Source organism: Lactuca saligna, chromosome 8 (genome assembly GCF_052625555.1).
Source record: "Lactuca saligna cultivar CGN05327 chromosome 8, ASM5262555v1, whole genome shotgun sequence".
NCBI classification, from domain to species: Eukaryota; Viridiplantae; Streptophyta; class Magnoliopsida; order Asterales; family Asteraceae; genus Lactuca; species Lactuca saligna.
This window is the reverse complement of record NC_136424.1, coordinates 85,792,172-85,818,798: the sequence shown is the minus strand read 5'-3', so window position 1 is coordinate 85,818,798 and position 26,627 is coordinate 85,792,172. Positions and strand designations below refer to the sequence as shown.

Genomic DNA, 26,627 nt, shown 5'->3' with positions numbered 1-26,627 from the left:
ATGTGAAGCGAAATGGAGGTGCTACTGATAATAACCAAGGAAAGGGATGAAAACAATATATTGTTTTGAAACACTTCAACAAACCAGATCCAATTCCACCTGAAGGAGCACGCACCACATGTATTCAATGTAAGAAAAGCTATGTGTTTGGAAGAGAATTTTTGTTATTTTGAAAGCTTTAATATTGCATTATTTTTAACAATATTTGACAGAATTTTAACTATTATAATACCTTTAACAATGCATTTTTTTTTATTGAATTAGTTTAACAGACTCGACTAAAGTGGGCCTAAAAGTCCAAACCGTGAAACCAAATCGGAGACAAACCGTTAGTAATGATTTGGTTTGGTTCGGTTTTAAATTTTCAACTGTTCGGCTTCGGTTATTACTTGACAAAAACCGTTAGTAACGGTTTGGCTTTGATTCGACCTAAATAAACGAAGAAACGGATCGTAAAATACCTTAGGCTAAGCGGAGTGGAGGTCGCCACAGGCCTCGCTAAGCTCGCTAACAATCTTCAAACACCACCCCCTACAACTAGTTAGGAGGGTTGCTAACAGACACTCGTCAGGGGTTTGGCGAGAAGAGAGAGAAACAAAGCAGCACTGTGATTGGTCGCATCTCATCGGGTCACGATGGTACAAACCTCAGGTTCCAAAGATGAAAAAAAAGAAGTTAAAAACATATTAACAACGCCTACAAACTTGCAACCTAGCCATTGAGAAAATGTGATCAAATCAGTGGACGCTAGAATTGAGATTTGGGGTTTGGTTGATGTAGAGAGATGATCGACTTTTGGAGTGGAGGCTGAAAATCAATTGGGGTTTTGAGTTATTTATATGGGGTGGATTAAGCTTCAAGATGGGCTAATACGTGAATTAACTTTTTTTAATAATTAAAATTAATTAGATTAAAAAGATCTGCTAATATATTCTTTATATTAAATTTTTATAAAAGATATTTTTGTTTCCTCTAGTTATACCACCTTGTATTAAAAAAACGCTTTTATAAAATAATAAGAATCAAAATATTCAATCCAACCTCTATAAATATTATTTATATTATATTAATTGTTTTTTTTTTAAAAATAAAAGTTGTTTAATATTTATGCACAAAAAAAGTATTTATATATAAATAAAGTAATTCAATTAAATTAAAAAAAGAAAATATAAAAATAAAATGCTAGAAATATTACATCCCCTACCAAAATTAAGATTAGGTGATAAATAATAAACGTAACAATCAAAGATCTTCTGTGGAAACTCCCTTAACTTTATAAAAAGTGATGGAGAAAGAGAACAGCGACCATGGCGGGAATTAGATTATGATGGCGGGAAAACCCACCACGACCCGTCTTAAAGTTTCTCTTTTGCAATTTCGTCATCCATTCCGTTAAACGCTCCACTATATCTCTGTATATCATCTTATTGACTTCGATTGCGTAGTCTTATAGTATAGCGTTCTCTACCTTCAAATGGGCAAACGAAAGAAATCCGCGGTTCATGAAGAAAACATAGAAGAAGATGAACAAAATCAAGAAAATCTCGGTGAATCTTCATCCTCTTCGAATGATAAGAGCTTGTACGAGGTATCTTACCTGATCTTAGACTCGAATGCTTGAAAAAACTGCGTAACTGATTATATTTCGAGAAAGCCAAACTGTGACACTTTGCTCTTTGATTTAGGGCATTTTTCAAATTTTCATTTCCTATTAGATTAGGGCTCTTATGAGATACACTCCGCTCATGAGATATCACCACAAAAGATACTATTTGTCGATTATTTGAACTTTATTGTTCTTGGTGAAACCCTAGTTTTCTTTAGATCGATATCCTTTTTTATTTACTCTTTACCGTTCCGTTCGTTGCTAATTCTATTTGAATGAAGTACTGTACTATACCAATTTCAATCGATCGGCTAACCCTAAAAGGGAATTGCTGCTTGTATACGAGAATCCCAATTCATAGTAGATGATTACACTTAGGGTTGAAGATCCTCATAACAATCTAGCTAAGCAAACTTTATAAAACTATGTGCTGTGTAGATTCTTGGGGTGGAAAGGACAGCATCCCAACAGGAAATAAAGAAGGCATATCATAAGCTGGCATTACGTCTACACCCAGACAAGAATCCTAACGACGAGGTAAAAAATCAATCTTTTGTTTTACCATTTAATCCTCTAATAAACTCTTGTGTTATCATAACATGTTCTTAATCTCCTCCCATTCACATGCAGGATGCCAAAGAGAAATTTCAACAACTGCAGAAAGTTATATCAATACTTGGTGATGAAGAAAAACGAGCACTTTATGATCAAACTGGCTGTGTTGATGATGCTGTAAGTTCTTAACAAAATTTAACTGAAACTAATGTTATATCACATTTTTTGAGTTGCACTCATGGTTTTGTTTTTCTCACTAAACAGGAACTTGCTGGTGATGTGGTTCAAAACTTGAAGGACTTCTTCCGATCTATGTACAAAAAGGTTTTCTTCATTAAACTTTAGAATATATGCACAAATTAAAATCCTTACTGTATTTTAGGTAATAAAGTTGAAAATACAAATGCTTTGTAGGTTACAGAAGCTGATATTGAAGAGTTTGAATCGAATTACAGAGGATCTGATTCTGAGAAAAATGATTTGATTGATCTTTACAAGAAGTACAAAGGTCATATGAACAGGTATAACCTTTTTCTTTATCATATGCTCTACATTTCATTATGAGATTAATTTTCTAAAAACCTCTTTAATCTTTCACAGGCTATTCTGCTCCATGCTATGCTCAGATCCTAAACTTGATTCACATCGATTCAAAGATATATTAGATGAAGCAATTTCATCTGGTAAGATTTATATAATTCTTTCTGTACTTTTTTTTTTTCTTTTCATTAAGGAAAAAAGAAACCCCATTTTTGTTACTTTTTTTGATGTTGACTTGTAGGAGACCTGAAGTTGACCAAATCCTACCAGAAATGGGCTAAGCAAGTCTCTGAAACAAAACCACCTACAGATCCATTGAGGCGAAGGGGGAAGTGAGTCATTTGTTTCTGTAATTTTTAATATAATATATTTTTTTTTGGGATTATGGTTTTGATAAATGAAAGTGATATGATGATGTTTGACTATTGACAGGTCAAAGAAAGAATCGGATGATTTGTATGCTATAATTTCACAGAGGCAAAGTGAGAGAAAAGGGCGTTTGGATGCTATGTTTTCGTCTCTGGTTGGTAAGTATGGTGGAGGGGGAGAGTCTTCAGAGCCTACTGAAGAAGAGTTTGAAGCTGCAAGGGTAAAACTGGAAAAACGCAAGGGTTCTAAGAAATCTAAGAAATCTAAGTAGATGTGATCTAATTTAGAGTTTAGTACACAATTCTTATATTATCTTGTCAAACAAACTTTCTGTGTCTCTTGTTTGGTTCTGTTTGTTCATTCTCTTTTATATTGCTATGGGGAATCTTTATTAGGTGTTATAAATTACGAAACAAATTACTTTCATTTTGTTATTTAATGCTAGTAAGAAGACTATGCTTTAGATTAAAAGTATATAAACAAACTTAGAGATATGATTATTTCCATATTCAAATTTAGTACCTTGCACAACAAGCTTATGTTAGAGTGTGTTAAGGCATGGAAGATTTATGTTTAAAAAAAGATGCAATTTCTTAATAAAACAACATATCAATGTATTGGGATACTCACAAAAACGACAACATAATTTTTAGGCTAACAGGAGTGGGGCGGCATACATGGCTTGCTACACACCGCCTCTGGCTCGTGTTAGGGGGCTTGCCACCAGAAGTCGCTAGCTGCTCACCGAGAGGAGAGGAGAGGAGAAGGGGAGAAGGCTTTGATTGATTGTTGGAACTTTTGACCACCCTTAAGCTTTTAACCATTTTTTTAAAACTTTCTTTTAATTTTTTTTTTAATGTATCAAATCGTGTTTTTAAGTATTTTAAATTTAAATTTATTGCTATCTTTTAGTTTAATATGAAATGTTTATGTTTAAAAAAAATGTAATTTATTTAATATTAATTGTTTGTGTTTTAAAAAAATATAATTTATTTAAGTTTGAAAAGAAAATGAGAAAAAAAAAAACAAGGAGTGTGAGGAGTGCTAACTACTCTCTATAAAATGCTAAATGCTAAGAAATGATAATTAGGTGGCAGAAAAAAAAGACTGTTTTTTAGTATTTAAATTAACAGACTGTTTTTTAGTATTTACAGCAAGAAAAATAATGTAACAAATCACTATAATCTTAAAGATAAATAAAATGATTGTTTTTTAGTATTTACATTAATGACCATCATTTCTATTATTTTCCCATGAACAATAAGGTTGAGTTTGGCGTTTCACAGCTAGCTGATAAGTTAACTTATTTTTCGAGTTTTTTTTATGTTGTCGTGTTTGGTAAGCCAAAAAGTAGCTTTTAAGTTAGCTTATAAACTACTTAAACTAGCTTTTTAGGAGCTTTTTAAAAATTTTCCAAATACGTCCCTTAATTAATTATAGAAACACATACTCCTACATATCCTTTCAGCTAGTTTTACCAAATTTTATTTTTTGTCAGCTAGTTTTTCAACTATCAACTAGTTTTTTATTTAACAACTAGCTTTTCAGCTAGTACGTCAAACATAACCCAAATAAAAAATTAAAAATACTACAATGAGAGGATTGGGCCAAAGCCATGGGCCCACATGTACAAATAAATTACATGAATAAATAATATATAATAATAATACAAATATGAACTATTTTTGAATTTCAATAACATACGATATGCAATTTTTTTCTTTGGTTGCGTCCATTTTTTAGAAATACACTAATTCTAAAATTTAAAATGTATAATACAACTGAAACTTTTACAAAATGTCATCCATGATATCCTATCTACTTATTTGTTATAAATTTTTTTGGTTAGATTTATTTCAATCAAATATATATATATATATATATATATATATATATATATATATATATATATATATATATATATATATATATATATATATATATATATATATATATATTCCGAAATTGTGAATTTGTTTACCGGAATACATATTTTTTTAAATTTAGGAGTACTTTTTTTTCCTGTCCAAAAGGCAAAATCCAAAATATGGAATCCAAAATTTAAGTTTAGCATGTTTTTTTAGAAAGAATTATTTAAAATCAAAGAAAAATTACAAAACGAAAAGAAAAATATACAATAAAATCAAGAAATATAATTATGATACTCTATATTTTATTTAATTTTTAAAATAAAAAAGTATTTACATGAAATTTTAAATTTTATAAAAACTAAAATTATTGAATAAATAAATGAAGGTAATTTATAGTTATTACATATATTCCATGAAATGAAAATAAATACCATTCCTCATGAAATGAAAATCCTTGAGAAAGGAATCACATTCTGTGAAAGGATAATTTTAATTTTCGTGACAATTGAACATGATTTTTAATGTTCATCATTGATTACTCGATGCAGTAAGGTTAATATGGACATCTGTGGGGTGTGCAATCGCACAAACCCGTGTCGTTTAGATGGTCCATAATATTTTTAAGTATATTAGTATTAGTGACGAATTACTGGCAATATAGTCACAGATTAGTGACAGTTTTTATTTAGGTTGATTTTATAACAATTATTATCGGTTTATCTGTTATTTTTGTTTATACAAAAGACCCACTTTTTAACGGAGAGACATCCAAATGATTTTCTTTTCGATATGTATCTCCTAAATTTATGATGATTTATAAAGAAGGAAAGTAATTACATTTAAGATATTAAATGGAAAGAATATAATTATAAATTTATGAGTATACTTTTATTTCATTTTGACTTCACCAGGGTTATGATTGCGCATACTTGAGCTCCACTGTCGTAACGTGCAAACTGCAAAAGAAGCCTGAAAAATAAGTTCCACCGCCCCTTCCGACCTCCGCTGTCACGCACTCATTGCCGTTGTGCTGTCACCTTCATTCACACTCTAATTATTGTGATCTTCTCATGTATAAATAACCTCTCAGTTTTCCTCATCATCATCACTCAAATTCAATTGTAATTTGTCATCGCTACAGAAAATTAACTTTTTGTTGTAATTTAATCTTTCAAATGGCGCAGGTTGGCCCTACTACTTCCACCGCCGTCAAGGTCTTCCTAGTCGCCTTCTTCATCGCAGCTCTGGCCTCGCCCGTTTCAGCGCAGGACGTTGCAATGTCGCCGGCTCCATCTCCCGCTGCAGGCGCCGCCGTCTCCTTACCGATCCCCGGCATCCTGGTTGGATTCGCTTTCATCCTCTCCGCCCTAACACAGTTAAGGAACTGAGATCTGATCCACTTCTTTTCTATTATGTATGTGCGATTTCAGAGCATGAATTATGCTTATTTTGTTAAATGTGAGTTTATTCTTTGTTCATCATCTATATATCAGAGGCAAATCTGCTTCTTCAATCGTTCCATCCTAACAGAAGCACTTTCTTTTTTGTTTGATTCCATTATCATGCATTGTTTACGGAGACACAGAAACAGCACAAATAAAACAAAAACAAAACCTAAACACTGGTTATTAGCCTGGACTAACTCCATTCTTGAAATAATACAAAAAACTGGAGATGCATTATGATCATCCATTATTCCTCAAATGTATGTTAATATGTTATAACCAGAAACATATTTAATAAAGAATATGGCAAGTTAACTAATTTCATAGTTATAAATAGATGTTTGAATTAGTAGGGATGAACATGAACAAAAGGATTGCAAGGGTTAACATGCACACAATATAATTCTGTTTTTATTTATTTATTTATATTGTCTTACGCATAAAAAGGGATATATATACAGGAAAGAGCAATGACAGTTACAAATCATATTATAGTTTGAGAAACGTATTGAGAAACGTACAGGAGAACCCGAAAGCTTCATAAGATCCAAATACGCACATTGGTAATCAATTGCAAGGTTGCACTCAAGACATTTAAAGATCATTTTGTACTGTAATTTCTCACCACACATACTACATTGACCCATCAGATACAATACCTTGAGCAAATGAGAGAGGGTGTGGGTGACCACCAGGGTAATGAATGCCTCCGAACTTTACATTTACAAATTGTTGAATGCCTCTGATATGACTGGTATAGGTATGAGACTCACACTTAAGTATTAGTGGAGAACAAGGAGTATGTATAGACTGAACACAATCATGACAATGATAGAAAGATGCATGAGGGTTCAAATCCTCCTCACAAATTTCACAAAAGTATTCGCTCTTATGGTCCTGGATTGGGAGGTAACTTAGATGCATGGGGTGCTTCTCATGTTTGTGTGTGAGTGTCTCTGGTAATAACAAAGCACATTCGGGATGTATATAAATATCACATATTTTGCAACCGAATGAAGGCTTATATTTTATAGAAGAAAAATGATACTCGGGATAATTGCTAGGATCCCAAGTAAGTCTTTAGAGACACTAGCGGAGCTAGATGGGGGTGTTGAGGGTACTACAGTACCCCCAAAAAATTGTTTTATATCTATAAAAAGTATTATTTGTAAACATGTTTCATGTTATTGTACCACCAACTAAAGAGATTATAACATGTTTTTTAATGCCCGGTAATGGATAACTATATATAATATATATTGATAATGTTTGTACATCTATATCAAAATTCTTGATTCCGCCACTGTTTGGAGACATATATGACAAGGCACTTCAAAAGAATGTGTCGAAACTATTGAAAGAATGTGATTGGGGTGAGCTTTATGTGTGATTTCTTTGGGTATAAATCCATAACTATTGAAAGAATAAGATTGGGGTGAGCTTTATGTGTGATTTCTTTGGGTATAAATCCATAGGTAACATAGTGGTGGAGCCAGGATCAAGGTAAAGGGTATCCCAATTTTTTTTAGGGTAATCTAATTTTTTCCCGGGGTACTTGGATTTCCTAGGTTCGGTTTCGGTTTTAAACCCAAATCTTAATTGAATCCTTAGCTAACCTCAAGTTTTGTTATATAAACATGAAGTTGAAGTATATTTTGATACTTGAATCAATGTGGGACTCAAAGTAGATATCAAATAAAGCATAAGCATAACAAGTTTATATAATAGAAAAAAATAGTTGAGTTTACATGTGTTTAACGATGTGGGATAGAATAGCTGGGAAAATAAAACAAAAATAAACAAAGAATATATAAGAAGCGAGAATAGAACTCAAGACCTTTGCTTGAATAAGCCAATGTCTTAACTAGCAAACCAACTGTTTGTTTACATTTATAAGTGGATGGATGCGTATATATACACTATACCATTTTTTTTTGAGGGATACGTAAACAAAAATTACACTACCGAAAAAAAATTGACGGGTATCCCGGGCTACCCCGGGATCCCCTTGGATCCGCCCCTGAGGTAACATCCACATAGTATCCACATTCGACACAACAATACGCAAATCTGTTGCAAGGCAAACGACAAACATTACAATAGGATACACCAAAAAAAGCAACGGGGAATCATCATCATGGTGTACATGAGAACAAGGGTATGTTGTGGGTGATCTGGGTGGTTTTGTATTTCTTGGGGGAGTCGAGTGCACCACTCATGGAGAGCAAAGTCATTGCAACTCTCCGCACAACTGTAAAAGGGCATGGTAGATACTGCAGCTGTAAATCGATAAGCTTTAGTGGATGCTCGTGCTCAAGTACCTTCATTATAATTAAATGATTCTCTTTAAGATATCTACGTTAGTTAGACCCCTCTGTTATTTATATATAAAAAAAAGAATATATCTACATTTGTTTTATTGTTTATACTTTGATTTTTTGTTATTCCAACGAAGCAATCAATAAAGGTTGTTAAAAGTGGTTCTCATGGTAATTTAATTTTCTTTAAGTAATTTAACAACCAGATTTCCTATCCGTAAAAATTTTATATCGTGAAATTACAATGATGTATTTTAAATTTCAAGAATGTTATAGAAGTCGGTTAATTAAATAAAAAAAAGATATTGTAGAGTGCATGTTCTTTCTTCATCATTCTAGATTCCTAAGGCTTTGTACTATTTTTAGTTTAATACATAAGGAATGGACACAACCGAAACAAAGAGTGTAAATATTACTTGGACCTTAATACAAATGAAATCAATTATAGTAGGGATTAAGGAAAGTATAGGATGCTAGTGTGCATTAAGATAAACTTCTCATTTCGCAAAGCAAAAAAGATCACAAGTATCTAACAAGTAATGTTCATTAATCTAACAGATAAAAATAATATCCACACAAATATATATATATATATATGTACAGTGATTCACTAATATTCTGTGGTCTTAAACTGAGCATGAGATAGATACATAGAGTCAAAACTAGAATATTCTAGGAAGCAGAGCCTTTAGATTCTTGATTATCCAACTCACGTTCTGCTACCAAAATACAAGAATCCCCTTCCAAAGATGAGGAAGCTACACCCTTCTTCCTCATGAATGCTGCTGATTCTTTTGATGAATTCAGCATCTCTGTTGTACACTGGACATCGGGTGCTATGCCAACTTGATCAATAGCATGAAGTGCTGGTGATAAGTACTTTGCAACCGTGATAAAAAGAGCCGATCCATCATGTAATTCAGTCACACTCTTCAATTATGCATAATATCATTCAAAACAAGTCAAAACATATTATAGAATACATCCATCATGCTGAAGAAATTAATCATAGAGTTTTATATTCTAAAGATTCAAAAAAGTTACCTGAATCTTTCCTTTCCCAAATGTCCTGTTGCCAATTAGCTTCGCCCTGCCATTGTCATGGAGTGCACCTGCCAAGATTTCGCTTGCACTTGCACTCCCTTCATTAACCTGTACATTATATAGAATTACAGAAATTTTGAATATATAGATTTTCATGTCAAAAGATTGTAAAAAAAAAAAAAAGAAAACTTACAAGAACAACTAGAGGATCACGAGTAAGAGCATGGCCATTGATCATGTTAATAGGAAGCATGTTCCCATCTCGATCTATTGTGTTCACTAGAGTCTCATCTCCATCCAGCCATATTTGAGCAACATCAAGTCCAGCCTTCACCAAACCACCCTACAACATAACATATATATGTAGAAAAATACTAAATAGGTCAAACAAAAGTTTACTAGAGATTTAAAAAAAAAAAAAAAAAAGACAACTTTACTTACTGGATTGTTTCGGAGATCCAAAATGTAAGATTCAACACCCTGATTTTCCAATTCACGAATGGCGTGTTTCATATCTGTAGCAGCAGTCTGTTTACAAAAACTTGTTGTTAGATAGATGACTTTAAGATATGAAGTTATAAAGTAAGACTACTAAGATTTGGAGAATTAATAAGCACCTGGGAGAAGGCTAATAACTTTACATATCCGGTTTTGGATACATGACCATTTGGTGTTTTATGAGGAATAATGGCACTTGATATAGGAGAAAGTCTGATGAATTCACGGGGTAGCTTCACCTCTCTAAAACTAGAGTCAATGGCCAACTTTTTTCCCTGTAGATCAAACATGCACAAATTTCTATAAAATCCTTTGGAAAGGAATCAACCATTCCATTCCTTCCTATGAAACCTAAATGTAAGAAACTTACATTGTGCACTTTGACTGTAACGCTTGTCCCAACATGACCTCTGAGCTTTTGTGCAGCAGCTTCACCACTAATCCCTTTAACTCTCTCTCCATTTATTTCAATCAACTCATCTCCTACATGTATTCCAGCTCTAGCAGCTGGGCTACCCTCAACACAAGACAATACAACCTAAAACAAAAAATTAAAAATTAAATCAAAAAAAATAAAATAAAAAATCCATTACTGAGGTCTCAGGCATCACTAACCAGATGACCAGTTTCTGGTTCAGTATTCACAAATAGTCCAACTCCTTGCACGTTTCCATCACTTCCAATTCGAAAACTTTGGTATTCCTGTACAAATCATTGCCGAAAAGAAAATAGTGTAAGTTTCCCCTTTTGGCACTAGGAGTAAGAATAAGTTACAAAAATGGTCCCTGTTGTTTCTGACTTTTACCATGTTTAGTCCAAAACTGAAAACTCTTTCAGACACCACAGGGACAAGTTTTGTAAAAATAATGGGAAAAATTGCACCTTTGGACTGATAATGCGAGTGAAGGGATCTCCAAGAGTGGAAAGCATTCCTTTAATCTTGCTGTATGCTGCATCAGCTGTTCTAAGTGGAAGCATTTCCACCATTGTTTGTTGGAACTTGGAGTCCCAGTCTACAGAAAACAATTAAACTTACGTTAAAACTATTGATACTAAACGACATAAAACAACAGAAATGAATCGTACCTTGATGATTAAAGGTTGGATCAACAAAAGTCTCTCTGATCAAACCCCAAGTCTCTACAAGAGTTCGCTGCACAGCATTCACCTGTTACAAAATCCAATTCACCAAAATCCATATAAGCGATAGATCGAACACCTTATCTGCACAACCCAAACAAACTACTAAAAAAGATGATCGAAATGAACACCTACCTCATGAGTACGAGAAGCTGGGAATGCTATTGTCAAGGACTCGGCAAGAGCTGGCGAATCTAAACAAACAGAGACTGCAGCAGCGAGCCCGATCAAACCTTTAGCGATTGAAGCAACCAATTTCTTATTGGATTCAACTGATTCGTTCGAATTTGCCTTGGGTAAAGCTTGAGGTGGCGTTGATACTTTACACTTGCTATGGTAACCATTGAAATTTGAAGAAGAGAATCGGTACTTATAGGGCAAAGTTGAAGAAGTTGGTGTTTGAGGGGTTTTGGTGTAAATTGATGAAATGGGTGAAGAATTAATATGATCGAGATTAGGCCGGCGTAGAGCATCCATGGTAGATACTCTAAGTGGGGGATTTAGGGGGTTTGTAGATTGTAATCGAAGGGATTTATGGGGAATGAATGAACAAGTGTAAAATGGTTGGATTATTTGTGAATCTAATTCTAAAAAGTTTGAATTTGAAAGATCCCTGAAACGAGATGAATCTTTGTTGTTTGTGGTGTAAGAGTTTGTAGCGTGGGCGTAAGTAAGAGTTCGAGTGGAAGTATCTTAAGAACCTCATGTGTTCCGCCACGTGCATCTACACTCGTGGCTTTGAAACGAAGTGTCCAATAACGAAAGTTTTGGAATTTAGAGGGAGACAAAATAAAATTTGCCTCTCTTTTGGTGTGTTTTCTATATTTTCTATTTTGAATCGACGGTTGTAGATTTAACTTTTAAGACTTTTATTATTATTATTATTATTATAGAAAAATATAATGATAAATGGTTTATTATTAATCTTATTAGAAACTAAAAAGCAGTGTTGCAGAAATCAACATTGGCGGTCAATTAATCGGTGAATAATCATTTGACGACTTTTAACTAATTACAATAAGGTTGCTAAGCGGAAATTAGTTAAAACCTGTCAAACTCGGATTTAACGGTTCTTGATGGTCCTCGGCGGAAAATACTTAAAAAATTCAAAAATTTTAATTTTCAAATATTATACTAAAATTTTTAATTTTCAAATTTTAAGATATTATACTAAAATTTTCGAATACTTATTTTTTAAGATATATTATTTCATTTAATAATTTTATTAATAATTTAGGGTCCCCGATTAATCGTCGATTAATCTCTATAGAGTCCGATTAATTGCTTAACACAAGTTAACCGTTAAGCTATCGTCGAACGATTTTCACAACCTTACTAAAAAGTATTACATTATATCTTACAATCTTTTAAATTTTATGTTTAGATAATTTATCTACTTTATGACATCCAATGTTTTAAATTCTGTTTTTTAGTTGAATTGATATGGTGATCAGTTTCCGATTTAAACGTTTCATTCACCTGTTTAATCGATTTTTATAATTTTCATATTTTTCACACACATAGATATCCATACGTTTAAACATTAAAAATCTATATAAATACAAGTTATAGATCAATTCAAATACATTAAAAAACACATAACCATAAGTTTACATCAAGCTACATACATCAAAAATAAAATAAAATATAGTACGGAAATAAAATATAGTTTTAGATGAATACAAACGTATTAAAAAACTTCATAACATTTACCATGTGTTTTTATCCAAAGAAATCTAAATCAATGTGAAAAAAATATCAAAGTTTGTTATGCAAAATGATCTGTTTCCACTTTTTATTTAATTTAACAAGTTCAACCGGTTTAATTTAATCGGTTAAACCAGATTTTTATAAAAACCGATCGGTTCATTTCAGTATAGAAATAGACATAAAACTAATGCTACTTCAATTGCTCACTTCTTTGGTTCCCGGCCCAACCGGCCGGTTCAAACTGGTTGTTAAAACACTAATGACATCTTCTTTTTGCCGGAACAACCGATACTTCAACTTGTAGAAAAGATAAATTCTTATTGGTAAACTTCAGATTGAAATGGATCCACAACTATTTTACTTTTATCTTTTTTTTTTTTAGAATTGTCACACTATTAATAAAAGGCTAGCAGGAAGCCAACAAATCAAGATACAAAAACAAGGAAAGAGCATGCTAAACTAGAAACAACAGAAAACAAAACTTAAGCAAACAACATCAATGTATACTAGACGAAGAGCCAAATGAAAGACACCGTTGGTGTTTATTCTTACAAAGCTTTTATTTTTACCGAACGACTCATACCTCTTTCATTTGTTGGTCATGACTACTAACAATTTGGGTCTCACACTTTGGATGAATAAGGTTGTCATAGTTGTTGGGCCATGACATTTGGTTTGAGGTTTGGGCTTTCAACACTTTATTGTTTATTCTAGACAAAATTGTAAAAGCGGTCCTGTAATATGCATTTTTTTTTGTTGTTAGTTCAAACCTCGACTTTTTTTGGATTTATGGTCATTTTGAGCTAGTTTCGTTGTATTTTTGGTCCATCTGAATAGTAAAATGACTGTAATACCCTCTTTCATTTCTTTTTAAATCTAATACTAATTTATTTATTTTAATAATTAAAAAAATAAGAAGGGTCTCTCTCTCTCTCTCTCTCTCTCTCTCTCTCTCTCTCTCTCTCTCTCTCTCTCTCTCTCTCTCTCTCTCTCTCTCTCTCTCTCTCTCTCTCTCTCCAGAGCAAAGAAAAAGTAAAAAAAAAAAATTCCACCCCATCTTTTTCTTCCCCAACCCAATCTTCATTTTAAACACTTCTTTCTACTAGACTACTATCCCTCTGATCCACCTAAACCACCATTGAACACCACCAACCACCATGTCGGTCAAATAGTGCCACCACCACGGTGGTAAGAAAAGTAAAATAATCAAGCGAATACTCATCAAATGGCAATTCTTCAGCCCAAAAACCTCGATTTATCCTCCAAGATGCCACCATCTACGGCTTCAACGTCTACGTGCCCATCCTCCTCTCTTCTAACTTTCAGGTCACTAACTCCTCCCAGAACCCCAACAGCAAAATCGGCTTCTACTATGATAAACTAGGAAGTCTTCGCTACCTATCACAACAAGCAAATCACCCCAAAAAGTGGTCCCAACCTTTTGAAATTTAGGTCATATATGTATATATGTTATGATCATTACCGACGTGAGCTTTGGTACAAGAAATTCAAGATCAATCCAAGTTTTCTTAATCTAGGGCTTCCTTCTCTGCTATCCTATTTCAAGCTAAACATCATAAAACACCAATCATAGCAAACCCTTTAGGCATCGATCATGGAATAATGAGTTATCGGTAGGGGAAAAATCATAAAGCTGATGCATCAATGATGGAAGTAGGAGTTACCAGAGAGCGGTTGTATGGATGAGGACCTCCACATCCCCTAATGGTTTATCTGTTCTGTGTAGCCGATAAGGATGAGGACCTCCGCGTCCGTTGATCCCTTACCACTATCGTTTATTGCTTCATATCTTATCAGCTCCGATATGTTTTAAATTGTGTAGAAGATAAGCCTCTTGGGGTGGAGAAGAAATGTTTAGAAAGGCAGAGGTAATGGTAAGGAGAGGTGTGGCGTTTGTGTGTTGCCGATAAGGATTTTGTTTGTGTGTGTGTGGAGAGAGAGAGAGAGAGAGAGAGAGAGAGAGAGAGAGAGGGCCCACTTATTTTTTTTATTTTTTTAAATAAATAAATGAATATAAGATTTCAAAAAAATGAAAGAAAAATAGAAAATAAATACCCCAAGGGCATTACAATCATTTCCGTTTACCGAAGGACAAAAAACGCAACGAAACTACCTCAAAAGGACCACCAATCCAAAAAAGTCATGGTTTGGACTAAAAACCCCAAAAAATACATACCACAGGAATTGTTTTTGCAATTTTGTCTTTATTCTATACACCACTTAGGTTTCTTTCTTTCGAGTTTTTCTCATTTCAGTTTTTTATGCCACTATAATAAGAAAAGGTTGCAATAAAAATCTTATCAATTGCATTATAGGCTCAAATTGGCCAACTAAAATATACACCATAAACCAATATCAACAGCAAGAAATCTAAACAATCAAAACAGGTCCTGTTTGACAAGAACAACGTATGAGCACATAAACATCCTATGTAGACTTTATTTTTATTTTATTTATTTATTTATTTTAATTAAATCAAACATATGAAATAATAACTTTAAGACAAGACACAAATTTAAAAATGGCATATGTGGTTTCTAGAAGGTTGCAAGTTGAAGATAACGTTCATTGGCATTATATGGTTGGTCCCTCTAGTTTCAAAATCCAATTCGATCGGTCCTTCCACGAGAGTATGTTTAACACTTGTGTTATCATCTAAGTGTTATCATCATTACATGACAATTCTGCATCTTCTCCCTCAGTAACATTGTATGTAGTGTAGTCCCCATCAACTCCATCTATAAAATAATAGTAATCATCATCATTACTAACTATATACTCAACATTTGTTACCACCGGCTCATCATTGATTGTTACGACTGGATCAAGATCAACTACTTTAACCGGGACATTTTTCACAAATAGAGCTTCATCAATTTTCTCAAAAAACATTAGAATTGGATACATGATCTGTCTGTGTACCTTGTGATTGTCCATATGGAACTACTGATTTACACTACTAGAAAAAAGGCTTTTCTTGACAGACGAATTACTACATACAGCAGTTATATGACAGGCATAAATTACTGTCATAAACTTTCTGTCATATATTTTAAAAAATCAATGATTTACGACAGACAGAGATGTCTGTCATCAATTTATGTCATATTTTAAAGAGTAAATTAAATTGCTTTTTATCCTTTATTACTATAAGAAAAAGTTAAAATTAAAAGGATACATAATGTAACTCAATAGAAAAATGCTTTTGAAAATTAAAATTCAATCCAAAGAAATCTAGGAATAATTAAAGTTTTTAAGATAATATAGAATAATTTATTATATAGATATTATCTTAGATGGATATATAATTTTAATATGGGGTATTTTTGATAAAGTTTGATAGAAGCTATATAGTTGTTATTTGTTAAAAGAGGCAAGGAAGAAAAAAAAAATTGTACGTTTCAATTATAGTTGTCGGTGACTATCTTGACTAGGTAAGGAGAATGCTACGAGTGCCATCCTATGGATAAAATGACTATCAATTTAAAATATGTAAAGCAAAAAAAGTTACTATGAAAATGGAGGATGGTCCATAAGTTGTCTAAATTATATTGAAATCCTTTAATATATATATCCAACACTGTTAACTAAATAAAAAGTTACATTTTTTTAAATCGAACCTATATTGATCCATTACTTAACTCTTTTAATAATGCACAAAGAAATGCTCCCAAAAAAAAACGATATGAATTATAAAATAAAGGGATAAACTTGTGTAACACCCAAAAATTCAAGCCAAATTTAAACTTTCAAAACATGTCGAATTCATCAAAACATTACAACTTTGTTTTCAGAATACATTTATATCAGAGTTTTCCCAGGAACATAACATAATAGGAGGAGTTGTACAATCATGCCTTCACCTTGCCGCGATCCCCTGATATACCTGAAACAATAAACTAAAACTGTAAGCCTGAGAGCTTAGTGAGTTACCCCGAAAATACCGATACACATACAGTCCACATAACCATGTCACACCGTAACATATCATAACAAACTGAGCAGAACAACACATAACGGGTCCACGACTTTACAGACTGGAATACCCCTGGGCCCACAGTGTGAGTCTGGAATGCCTACCGGGCCCTCAGCTCATATCTAGATTGCCACCGAGCCCTCAGTACGAGTCTGGAATGCCTACCGGGCCCTCAGCTCGTATCTGGAATGCTCCCAAGTCCTTAGTATGAGTCTGGATTGCCTACCGTGCCATCAACTCATATCTGGAATACTCTAGGGTTTGTTGGCTACCGCACGGAGTAGTACAACCTCAACCCATCCCACATAACATATAAACATGTAACAGATAATGCACATACAGGCAATCAATCAGTATCACAGGTAGTCCTACAGGCCTACCCTCTAGCGTTTCAAACTAGCATGCACAACTAACTCATACTCAACATAATACAACTACTAGGATATCATATCCAATCGGCCGGCCTTGGTGCCTTAGACCCCTTAGTATAGTGAGGATAACTCACCTCGCAACTATCGTCAAAAATAAGAAAGCTCAACTCCTGGGTCCAACACGAACTCCACCACCTATATGTACCATACAACCTTTTTTATAAATCTCCCAATTACCAAAAACCAACAAAATTCAACTGGTCAACTCTTGGTCCAAGTCAAAGTCCACAGTCAGAGTCAACAGTCTATGTTGACTCGACTCGCCGAGTGCAGATCACCGACTCGACGAGTCCTTCCTGAACTCGAGAAGTCGTGAAATCATTAATTGGCTCGTCGAGTTTCCCTTTTTAACTCGTCGAGTTCATACGTGGCCAAGATTTGGAAGAAACCCTAGCCAACTCGCCGAGTCTTCTAACAACTCGTCGAGTTCAAGGCAATCTTCAACGAACTCGCCGAGTTGTTCATCCAACTCGGCGAGTTCATGGCCATCTTCAACGGACTCGCCGAGTTTCTCCTTCAACTCGCCGAGTCCTTGCAGTTCTTAATCCATGCAGATGCTTTTTAAGCCATGGCAAGGTCCCATATTGCAGATCCAAGCTCCTAAGGCATGTTTATCAAGTAAAGTTGCAAACTTTACGCACATGCAAGGCTCTAAAGGCCCTAAATGATCAATCTAAGCTCTTAATGGAGTTTTACACCTTGGGAGAGTCTCATCCTTAAACAAGCTGGGAACTTTATGAATCTAGAGGTTAAGGGAAGTCCATATCTGAAGTTACAACTTCAGATCTTAGCTTAAACATGGAGAGCCCTTCATAACACCCATCCAAGAGAGGTTAAAAGAGAAATGAGCTTAAGGAACAACCTAATACCTTCTAGAGAGTGATAACTGAGGAAATCCCTTAGCTTCCCACGAATTCTTGGCATTGCTTTTCCTTGCTACCTCAAGTGCCTCCTTCTCCAAGGTTACTCCTTCAAGCTTGAACACACCAAGGAACACACACACACGATTTAGGGTTTGAGAGGGACAAGAAACAGTAAAGGGAGGATGGTGGAGGCCAATGATCCTTTAAATAGGGTGCAAAACCCCCAAAATTTAGGGTTTCATTTGCCAGCTCCTACTCGCCAAGTCCCTTAGTGGACTCGTCGAGTAGGTCACTAAACATGCGTTCTATTCCCGCTGCTACTCGGCGAGTAGGGCAACCAACTCACCGAGTAGGACATAAGGCCAATTATTCTTCATTTAAATCCATACCTGGAATCGGGGCGCTACAACTTGGGTCACGATGAAATTCACGTTTGCAACTCATATTTCCATATATCTTCCTTTGAAGAATATATCATATCTCAAGGGACTGAAGAGGGAATAAAAGAGAAATAAAAGGGTAGTATCGTACATTGTAAGATTAGTGGGGCTTCTTATTGTAACAATTCACTGGAAGGCTCAGATACGGTGATACCCTCAAATCTCGTATTACCATTCAAAATCACCTCACCATTTCCATCAAATCAAAGAAAGCATCGATCGATTAGGGTTGCCTCGCTCAAGAAATCAACTTGTTGCCTCGCTATTTCCATCCTCGTTCACCACTCGCCGAATTTCCACTACCCCACCGGTCACGCCATTGTCATTCCTTCCACCAATTCGTGAATCACAAAGGATTTTGCTCTACAGTTTGAGTAAGAATCGTAAGCAATGGAGGTCGTCGTACCTATTGTTGATGACGGGAAGGCTCGCTGGGATATCTTGCTTTTTAACCGCTGGACCTACGATGACGTTCATGTTATATTCTTAACTGATTGATCCAAATTCACAGGTATCAGTAGATGTTTGTTTGTGTAAAGTGTTTCAGTATCCGCGCTTCCTGTTAATTTCTTCAATGGTTGTGTGAAATTAAGCTCAATGTATTATGATTCTAGCTCATGAACATCAATCTTGATCTGGTTGATTTAGAATAATATGCAAATTCTGTAAACAGGTTCCTGATCTTTCTGTACTGCTACTGCATCAAAGCACCCAATCTACATGCCTCACACAACTGGAAGGTACCAAGCAAGGAGGTTCAGGAAGGCTCAATGACTAATTGTGGAGCGATTAACCAACTCTCTCATGATGCATGGGAGAAACAATGATAAAAAGCCTGTGGTTGTTCGCATATTCAAACACGCAATGGAAATCATCCATTTGTTAACCCATTCAAATCATCGTAGATTCTGTCATCAACAGGTACACAATGAATCACCTTCTACATTTTCACTCTACTTTTCAACCATCCTTGCATTTCCAGTAGTATCTCAGCATGTGATGAAGCAATAGATAATTTTCATCTTTGATTACTCAGAAAACTCATGTTGATATGAGTAATAGCAGAGCTAGATTGGAGATACTCCTTAATTTCGTTAATATGGATATTAGTTACTACTAACACATACTTCGTTTTGGAATATGCGATTAGTGTTTTTTACTTATTAGCTTTCCTGATTTAATGCAACTTGACATTTAACATTTCATACAAATTATGGATTTGGAGTAGTCAATTCAAAGGTGAAGATAATCCATGTGACCGTAGTAAGTGACATGGATCCTTAGTTCCTTACAAATGGTCTAAATCAAAATGGAGATGCATAATGGTACTTCATATGTCAACCTCATAACTAGTTTTATTATTTTATACTTTCATTCTTTAAATTTCAAACCCATTTCAACAGGTGAGGTGGGGTGAAGATGTTGGTAACAACAATCATGAATCAATCTCTCCATGAGTGGGATGAAGATGTTGGTAACAACAATCAAGAAGTAATCTCTTAATGAGAGATTGATCTTTCGGGTGTATATGTCCCACTTTTAAGCATTCATCCTTCTCTACGATTCAAAAAACTCCGGTTCTCTACACCTGACACAGGTCCTCTGTAACATTAAAACAAATATTAAAATTAGTGAAACTGTTTTAATCGTATTTATTATACTATTTGAAGAAGTAGGTTTTTGCAATTGACACGGGTCCTCTGCAACATTCAAGTCGTTACAAAAGTGATGCCTTCTATTTTTTCTCCAAATTTTGAAGACCTCTTTATAAACACTTCATATGCATATCAAGTCAAATCTCTAAAACTTGAAATCCTTTCTTCCATTGCTACAAATGAATCAATCTCAATTATCTTTCAAGAATTGCAGGTAGTTTTATTAATATATTTTAAAAAAGATTGGATTGAATATATTATTTATTAGCTTTAAAACCATTTATAGGATTATGTGAGAGATCCCGATAGGAGATTATGTTTGAATTACAGGTTTGGGATCCAAAACCATCGAGTTATGTTTGAATATTCTTTAGTGCATTGGAAATCTCAATTCTCACACTCCATATTTGCCTTAATAGTTTCATATCCGGCTCCATAATCCCTTATTTATTCTTCTCCCTCTTAATTCTCAACGCAGAAAAGAAAATATTACTTGTTTGATGGCATTGGGAACAAATGATGGTGAAGTCTTCACCATTAATGCCACTTCTGCAGAGTTAAAATGGAAATCTTCTGGACATCATCATAGGTATGCTAGGAAAAATAATAAGATGGTATGATCATAAATTTTCTGATTATTGCTGCTCTTTCTTTTGCAAACAAAGGGCGTAAACTTTGTGCTATAAGTACAGATGGAACAACATGCGAAATGAACTCTGAAACTGGTGAACTGTTAAAAGAAATGAAAATCTCAAATAAACTTATCTCTTCATCTGTATATATTTTTCTGGCGAGTCTTCCCAACACATGGTCCTTAAATTGTCTTAACCTTTTTTTTCTAACATTTGTTTTCTTGTAATGATAGATGATGAAATATTAGCTGCATCAAATACCAAGATTAGAGTTCTCACCTTAAATGATGGAGAAGAACTATTCAAGTTTTCCACAGATGTTGTATGCTCCTACCTTTTGTATGCACACATTTAAAGTGATTACTTGATAAGCCTAACTAATCCTATAGTGCTTTTAGTTTCTAAAGAGTTATTCTGTTATCTTTTTTGCTATAGGGGTACTTTGGTCCTTTTAGTGTTATGGCTGTTATTGGCTGTTTTGTTAGTGGGAACATCACCTGATTTATGTTGGCTGTTATTCCCTTTTATCCTTTTCTTTAGTAGTATATATAGTAGTTAGTAGTATGAGGAAGGTAGCTGAGAATTAATCTGTAAACAACTTTGTTCTTCTTGGAGAGACCATTCCTCTCGAATGAATGGAAATCTATCTTTAATTTACTGGTATTATTGAGTGGTTTTGTTCCTGTGAATCTGTTAGAATGTATGGGGTATACGATAGATTCAACAGGGATCTATCATTACTGCAGTTCTGATGATTTTTTTTTGACTTTTCTTTAGGGTCCTGTGAATCAATACAAACACCATAATTACATATGTATTTGGTGACAAGAATCTACATGTGTGGAAAAGTGGATAAAGTCAACAACCATTAGTTGCAGCAGACTATACATCAAGTACAATTATTCCAGCTTGTAAAGTTGTGATTGACACATCAAATGCTGTAAAAGATTTGATTTATTAAGAAGTTTCGGCTTTTATGGAAATCCTGATAATACCCTTTACATGCTTCCATCAACCCCACAAGCAATGTTGAAGGCAATGGGTGGCTCTACTGGACCTGATGCTGTCATTGCTGCAAAAAGAATGCTGCCCTTTTGACTGCCCCAGCAGGTGCCCGAGACCCCTATGTTATTCCTTCTATTTTCCGTGTTTATGCTGCCCTTCAATATACTGTAGGTGTGTGTGTGCTTGTGTGTGTTAGAGTGATTTGAAATTACTAAAATAACCTTGGTTAATTTTAGGGTTGGAAGGTTCGGATGCCGGCTTAGCATGGTGTTGGAATCGATGGAATTCTGTTTGAAGTTGCGGGGTTCAGAAGCTTGTGTTTTGGAGGACTTAGCCAAAGCTATCAATCTGGTGCATATCAGGAGGGATCTTGTGGAAAGTGGTCACGCGTTGCTAAACCATTCTTATCACAATCTACAAGAATACGAAAGGTATGAGGGTGGTACTGGAATCTGTGATTCCGACGGAATTCGAATATGTGATTCCATTCCATTACCAAATAAAAGGAGTTAAATTCTATCCAAAAGTGGAACCAAAATCAGTGATTCTGATGGAATCGAAATCTGTGATTATGTTGGAATCAGAATCTATGATTCCATTCTACTGCCAAATCCACGAAATTTAATTATATATAAAGGTGGAACCAAAATCAGCGATTACGATAGAATTGAAATCAGTGATTCCGATGGAACCAAAACCTTACAAAATTCAAATGCAAATCAAAATTGCAAGAGAACCTTTTGACATTATGGTTAGTGTAATGGGATGTTTTTGGTATATGTATGATATCTTATTTTGCATTATTAGACATTAAATGTGTAATTTAGTTTGTTTAATATGTGGTACAAATTAAGAATATATATATATATATATACACACACACACACACACACACACATATATATATATATATATATATATATATATATATATATATATATATATATATATAAAGCCATGACATGCAAAAAACTGTCAAAAATCATGTTGTTTAGAATGTCATAAATGTTTGTCATAATTGCAAGAATGTTACAAATTACGACATACAAAGCCAATCGTAAATGTATGTCGAAAACGTGTGTCGTGTATGTATGTCGTAATTGTGGGTCATAAAGGCCTGTCGTAAAGTTTATGATAGGCCAAATGCCTGTCATTATCTTTTATGACATGGCTTTTAATGACAAACATTTATCTATCATGTATAGGCATTTACGACAGACAATGTCTGTCAAGGAAATCCTTTTTTCTAGTAGTGTTAGAATATCTAGATGGTGTCAATTTTCGACACGACCACCGAACCAACATGAAGATAAATGGGTTTGGGTTGAGTTTTTCTGACTCACCAACCCACAAACCGCCAACCTATTTATTATATAGGTCTTGTTCGAGTTTTCAAATAATTTTGTGGGTTGATTGTGAACCCGTTTGTTTTATTAGATTAAAAAATAAAAATATATTTATTAAATAAAGGAGAGAGTAAGGACTAATAAGTAAGTATGCGATATTTAGACTTTTTTCCATGATCCACAAACCTGATTCTGACCCACAAACTTAAATCTATCCCACGAACTCATGAACTCATATAATTAAATAGGTCACACGGTTTGATCTGCCTGTGATTATCTGATTTAGAGTTGAGCAAGAAGACACAAATATTTATATGTGACATGTCTGGGTTGAACTTTTATAAACCATCAACCACAACCTTTAACCCGCAAAATGAACATGACATGATTACCATGACATGATTACCACCGTTAAGAATATATATATAGTTAAGGAATATATATATATATATATATATATATATATATATATATATATATATATATATATATATATATATATATATATATATATATTCCTTAACTACATCTACCACCATTGACTGTGATCGAGAAACAAGGACATCCATATTTTGTTAATAACCAAACATAAACATAACATATCGGTGGTGTTTTTTTTTCTCAAAAAGTTAATTTTCTCCTCTTATATATGGGCACGAGAAGACATTTGTGGAAAACTCTTTGTTAGAAAAAAATATATTTTTTTGACATCTTTTTCCAAAAGAAAAAAAAGTAGATTATGGTTTTAGAAGACATCTTCTAAGTTCTAACCATAAATAAGATGTTTCTTTTTCAACCACCATCATCTTCGTCACTATCTCCGCCACTACCTCAATTACCTCCGCCACCTCCGCTACTATTACAACCATCTTTACTTCCACCACTTCCACTGCCACCACCACCACCGCTATCACATTTTTTTCTGTTAGGTTTTCTATGCATCTAAACACATTATCATGGCAGCGGAAACATAATGATGTCATATGTGTTCATGCAATCTAAGTGTAACGCCCACAAATTCATGATACACTTTTAAGGTATAATAATAATATTATATATTTAATCGAATAAATAAAATCCTTGAATAGGGTAATTGTGTTTCGTATGCGTTACGAGCTAATACATAGTTATTGTAAACACATTAAGTGGAGAAATATTAGGAGTATAGAATATTTGTAGATTATCTTAATATAAAATCACCGTTGAGCGAATAAACTAACATTAAAAATAAAATATTATTTATGATAAATAATCTTAACGAAAATTGTAGTAGTCGTGACGATGATATCGTGGATATAAAGACCACAGAAATCTGACTTCGTATGAGAAAATTATGATTTATCTAAGTTTTTCGTTCAAACCGATACGACAATGTGTGTCATAAAAAAGTGAACTAGAGATAGGTTGCTTTTTAGCCAAAGTGGTTTAAATGAAATTCGAAGTACTCATTAATAGGAACACATCAATATAAAGAACGACAAAATTTGACTTAGTATGACGAAGTTATGGTTTTTCAAAGTTTCGAGTGCAACACAGTACACCAGTGTACGACACAGAAATCAAAATTAAAGTTGGTTGATTGTTAGCCACAACAATGTAAATGAGAGTTGAACATCTCATAAATATAATTTCGTTGATATAAAGACAATTGAAAATGAAGCTCGTATGTGAAGAATATAAGCGAAACTTGGTCCCTAAGTTTCGAAACAAGGCGAAACCTGTTCAAATTTGTAAAATTGAAAAAGAATGAAAATTAGCTGATGGAGTCTAAAAGAAAGTTGTAGTACTCGTCGATAAAAAGTCATGGATATAAAGAATGTCGAAAACAGAGTTCATATGAAGAAGTTATGAATTTCGCACGTTATTTATAGTCTAAGCCACCTCGAACCAAAACACGAAAAATAAATTAGGAATTAGCCAACGAAGTCTAAATGAAAGTTTTAATACTCATTGATAATCCACAGGGCATGTTATTTGCCCACTGAGACTTTAGGTGGTCTCCAAGGTTGCTGATAACCCATAGTTGTTTATTTTTGTTGTGTTGTATGTGATACTTTGGGGAACTCACTAAGATTTGTGGTTACAGTTGTTGATTAAATGTGTTTCAGGTACCTTTGATGATTGTGGGAATGCAATGGATTGATTGTACACATTCACCTGTAGTTATTGATTCCAGGTATTTTAGGACACTTTGATATTGTGATGATGATTTGTATTTGATACTTGTGATTTTCTTGAGATGAGTTTTCATGAACAATGTTTTTGGTTAATTAAAAATGAAAATTTTGCTTTGAAAAATTGGATGTTACACATAACATGTGCACACACAGAATTTCCATGTTTATGTTTACATGCCAATAGGGTTTGAGTCGTTTTATATATTTCAACTCAAGGAAAACGTGATGTTGGGAGAGTCACAGGAGGAGGAGGCGGAGATAGAAGAGTTGAAGGAGGACGACATTCAATTCCACTATTTCCTAAGGAAGGGAAAACAATTTCACCTTGGCTCGAATGTGGAAGACCATCTCCAAAGGATTGAGGAAAACCATTTCCATAAGAACGAGGAAACTCATTCCCATAAGAACGAGGATGACCATTTATATCTTCATAAAACATCTAAAGTTGGAAGAAGAGGGAATTCAAGTTAGTTGATTTTAATCCTCAATTATTAACCCATAAATTAAATTAAGGCTAAGATCCATATTTTCATTTTGTAATATGAAGAGGGATGTCGTAGTCATATCACGAAACTATTTTTGGTAGGTAGAAACATTTCACCTGCTAGAATTGCTGCCATAACCACCTGTCTTGCCGGAAACCACCTCCCAAACCCCCTCGAATCCTAAAAACTTGCAGACTACAACCCTCAAGATCCAAGAATACACCCGACAACAAAGGTTTCTAGTCAACACCCTTTAATCTGGAAAGCCCTTCTCGAAAATCCTCTGATTTTAAAGTCGTCGCCGCCTTGAGCTCGCCACTGCTACTGGAGAAGAAGAAGTAACTGAGAAGAAAAGGGCAGAGTCGCTCTAGCAACGCCGTTAGAGGAGATGATCTAGCACTCGATCTGTCGATTAACAACTAGAGGGGGGAGAGACCACCATTACAAATCCGAATTCGATTAGGGTTATCGTCTTCAATCCTCATCGTCTCGACCACCAC

The 26,627-nt window shown here is 34.2% G+C and overlaps 2 protein-coding genes and 2 long non-coding RNA genes across 7 annotated transcripts; 3 read left to right on the top strand and 1 right to left on the bottom strand.

Annotated features, from left to right (window-relative positions):
- Nucleotides 1-1,318: 1,318 nt before the first annotated feature.
- Nucleotides 1,319-3,496, top strand: LOC145012891 (chaperone protein dnaJ 6-like). The gene is made up of 8 exons (XM_078971686.1): nucleotides 1,319-1,588; nucleotides 2,045-2,143; nucleotides 2,237-2,338; nucleotides 2,426-2,485; nucleotides 2,576-2,682; nucleotides 2,762-2,844; nucleotides 2,943-3,033; nucleotides 3,134-3,496. Exons 1-8 carry the CDS (start codon nucleotides 1,475-1,477, stop codon nucleotides 3,339-3,341), a joined length of 864 nt encoding a protein of 287 aa, XP_078827812.1. The 5' UTR covers nucleotides 1,319-1,474; the 3' UTR covers nucleotides 3,342-3,496.
- A 2,363-nt stretch (nucleotides 3,497-5,859) lies between these two features.
- Nucleotides 5,860-6,454, top strand: LOC145011651 (uncharacterized). The gene is made up of 2 exons (XR_013664202.1): nucleotides 5,860-6,013; nucleotides 6,126-6,454. It is a non-coding gene; the product is annotated as an uncharacterized LOC145011651 (long non-coding RNA).
- A 2,774-nt stretch (nucleotides 6,455-9,228) lies between these two features.
- LOC145012464 (carboxyl-terminal-processing peptidase 3, chloroplastic-like) lies at nucleotides 9,229-12,055 on the bottom strand. Its single transcript, XM_078971266.1, has 10 exons — nucleotides 11,522-12,055; nucleotides 11,333-11,414; nucleotides 11,129-11,259; nucleotides 10,862-10,948; nucleotides 10,617-10,784; nucleotides 10,366-10,521; nucleotides 10,190-10,276; nucleotides 9,942-10,091; nucleotides 9,749-9,856; nucleotides 9,229-9,634 (listed from the first exon to the last, which is right to left on the bottom strand). Exons 1-10 carry the CDS (start codon nucleotides 11,861-11,863, stop codon nucleotides 9,377-9,379), a joined length of 1,569 nt encoding a protein of 522 aa, XP_078827392.1. The 5' UTR covers nucleotides 11,864-12,055; the 3' UTR covers nucleotides 9,229-9,376.
- A 6,933-nt stretch (nucleotides 12,056-18,988) lies between these two features.
- LOC145011635 (uncharacterized) lies at nucleotides 18,989-22,898 on the top strand. Of its 4 annotated transcripts, none has more exons than XR_013664191.1 (7): nucleotides 18,989-19,338; nucleotides 19,501-19,748; nucleotides 20,056-20,152; nucleotides 20,231-21,071; nucleotides 21,348-21,436; nucleotides 21,892-22,224; nucleotides 22,356-22,898. It is a non-coding gene; the product is annotated as an uncharacterized LOC145011635 (long non-coding RNA). The 4 variants fall into 4 exon arrangements; XR_013664193.1 differs by having other exon boundaries at nucleotides 19,501-20,152; nucleotides 20,231-20,424; nucleotides 20,961-21,071; XR_013664192.1 differs by lacking the exon at nucleotides 20,056-20,152.
- The last annotated feature ends 3,729 nt before the right edge of the window (nucleotides 22,899-26,627 follow it).

What these genes read in the sequence shown, in the direction of transcription:
- LOC145012464 (XM_078971266.1), bottom strand. Translation starts at nt 11,863, where the DNA reads ATGGATGCTCTACGCCGGCCTAATCTCGATCATATTAATTCTTCACCC. An exon ending in CAGCTTCTCGTACTCATGAG is followed by an intron (nt 11,415 to 11,521) that starts GTAGGTGTTCAT and finishes ATTTTGTAACAG; the next exon opens with GTGAATGCTGTGCAGCGAAC. An exon ending in TGGATCTCCGAAACAATCCA is followed by an intron (nt 10,092 to 10,189) that starts GTAAGTAAAGTT and finishes GTTATGTTGTAG; the next exon opens with GGTGGTTTGGTGAAGGCTGG.
- LOC145012891 (XM_078971686.1), top strand. Translation starts at nt 1,475, where the DNA reads ATGGGCAAACGAAAGAAATCCGCGGTTCATGAAGAAAACATAGAAGAA. An exon ending in ACAAGAATCCTAACGACGAG is followed by an intron (nt 2,144 to 2,236) that starts GTAAAAAATCAA and finishes ATTCACATGCAG; the next exon opens with GATGCCAAAGAGAAATTTCA. An exon ending in CCATTGAGGCGAAGGGGGAA is followed by an intron (nt 3,034 to 3,133) that starts GTGAGTCATTTG and finishes GACTATTGACAG; the next exon opens with GTCAAAGAAAGAATCGGATG.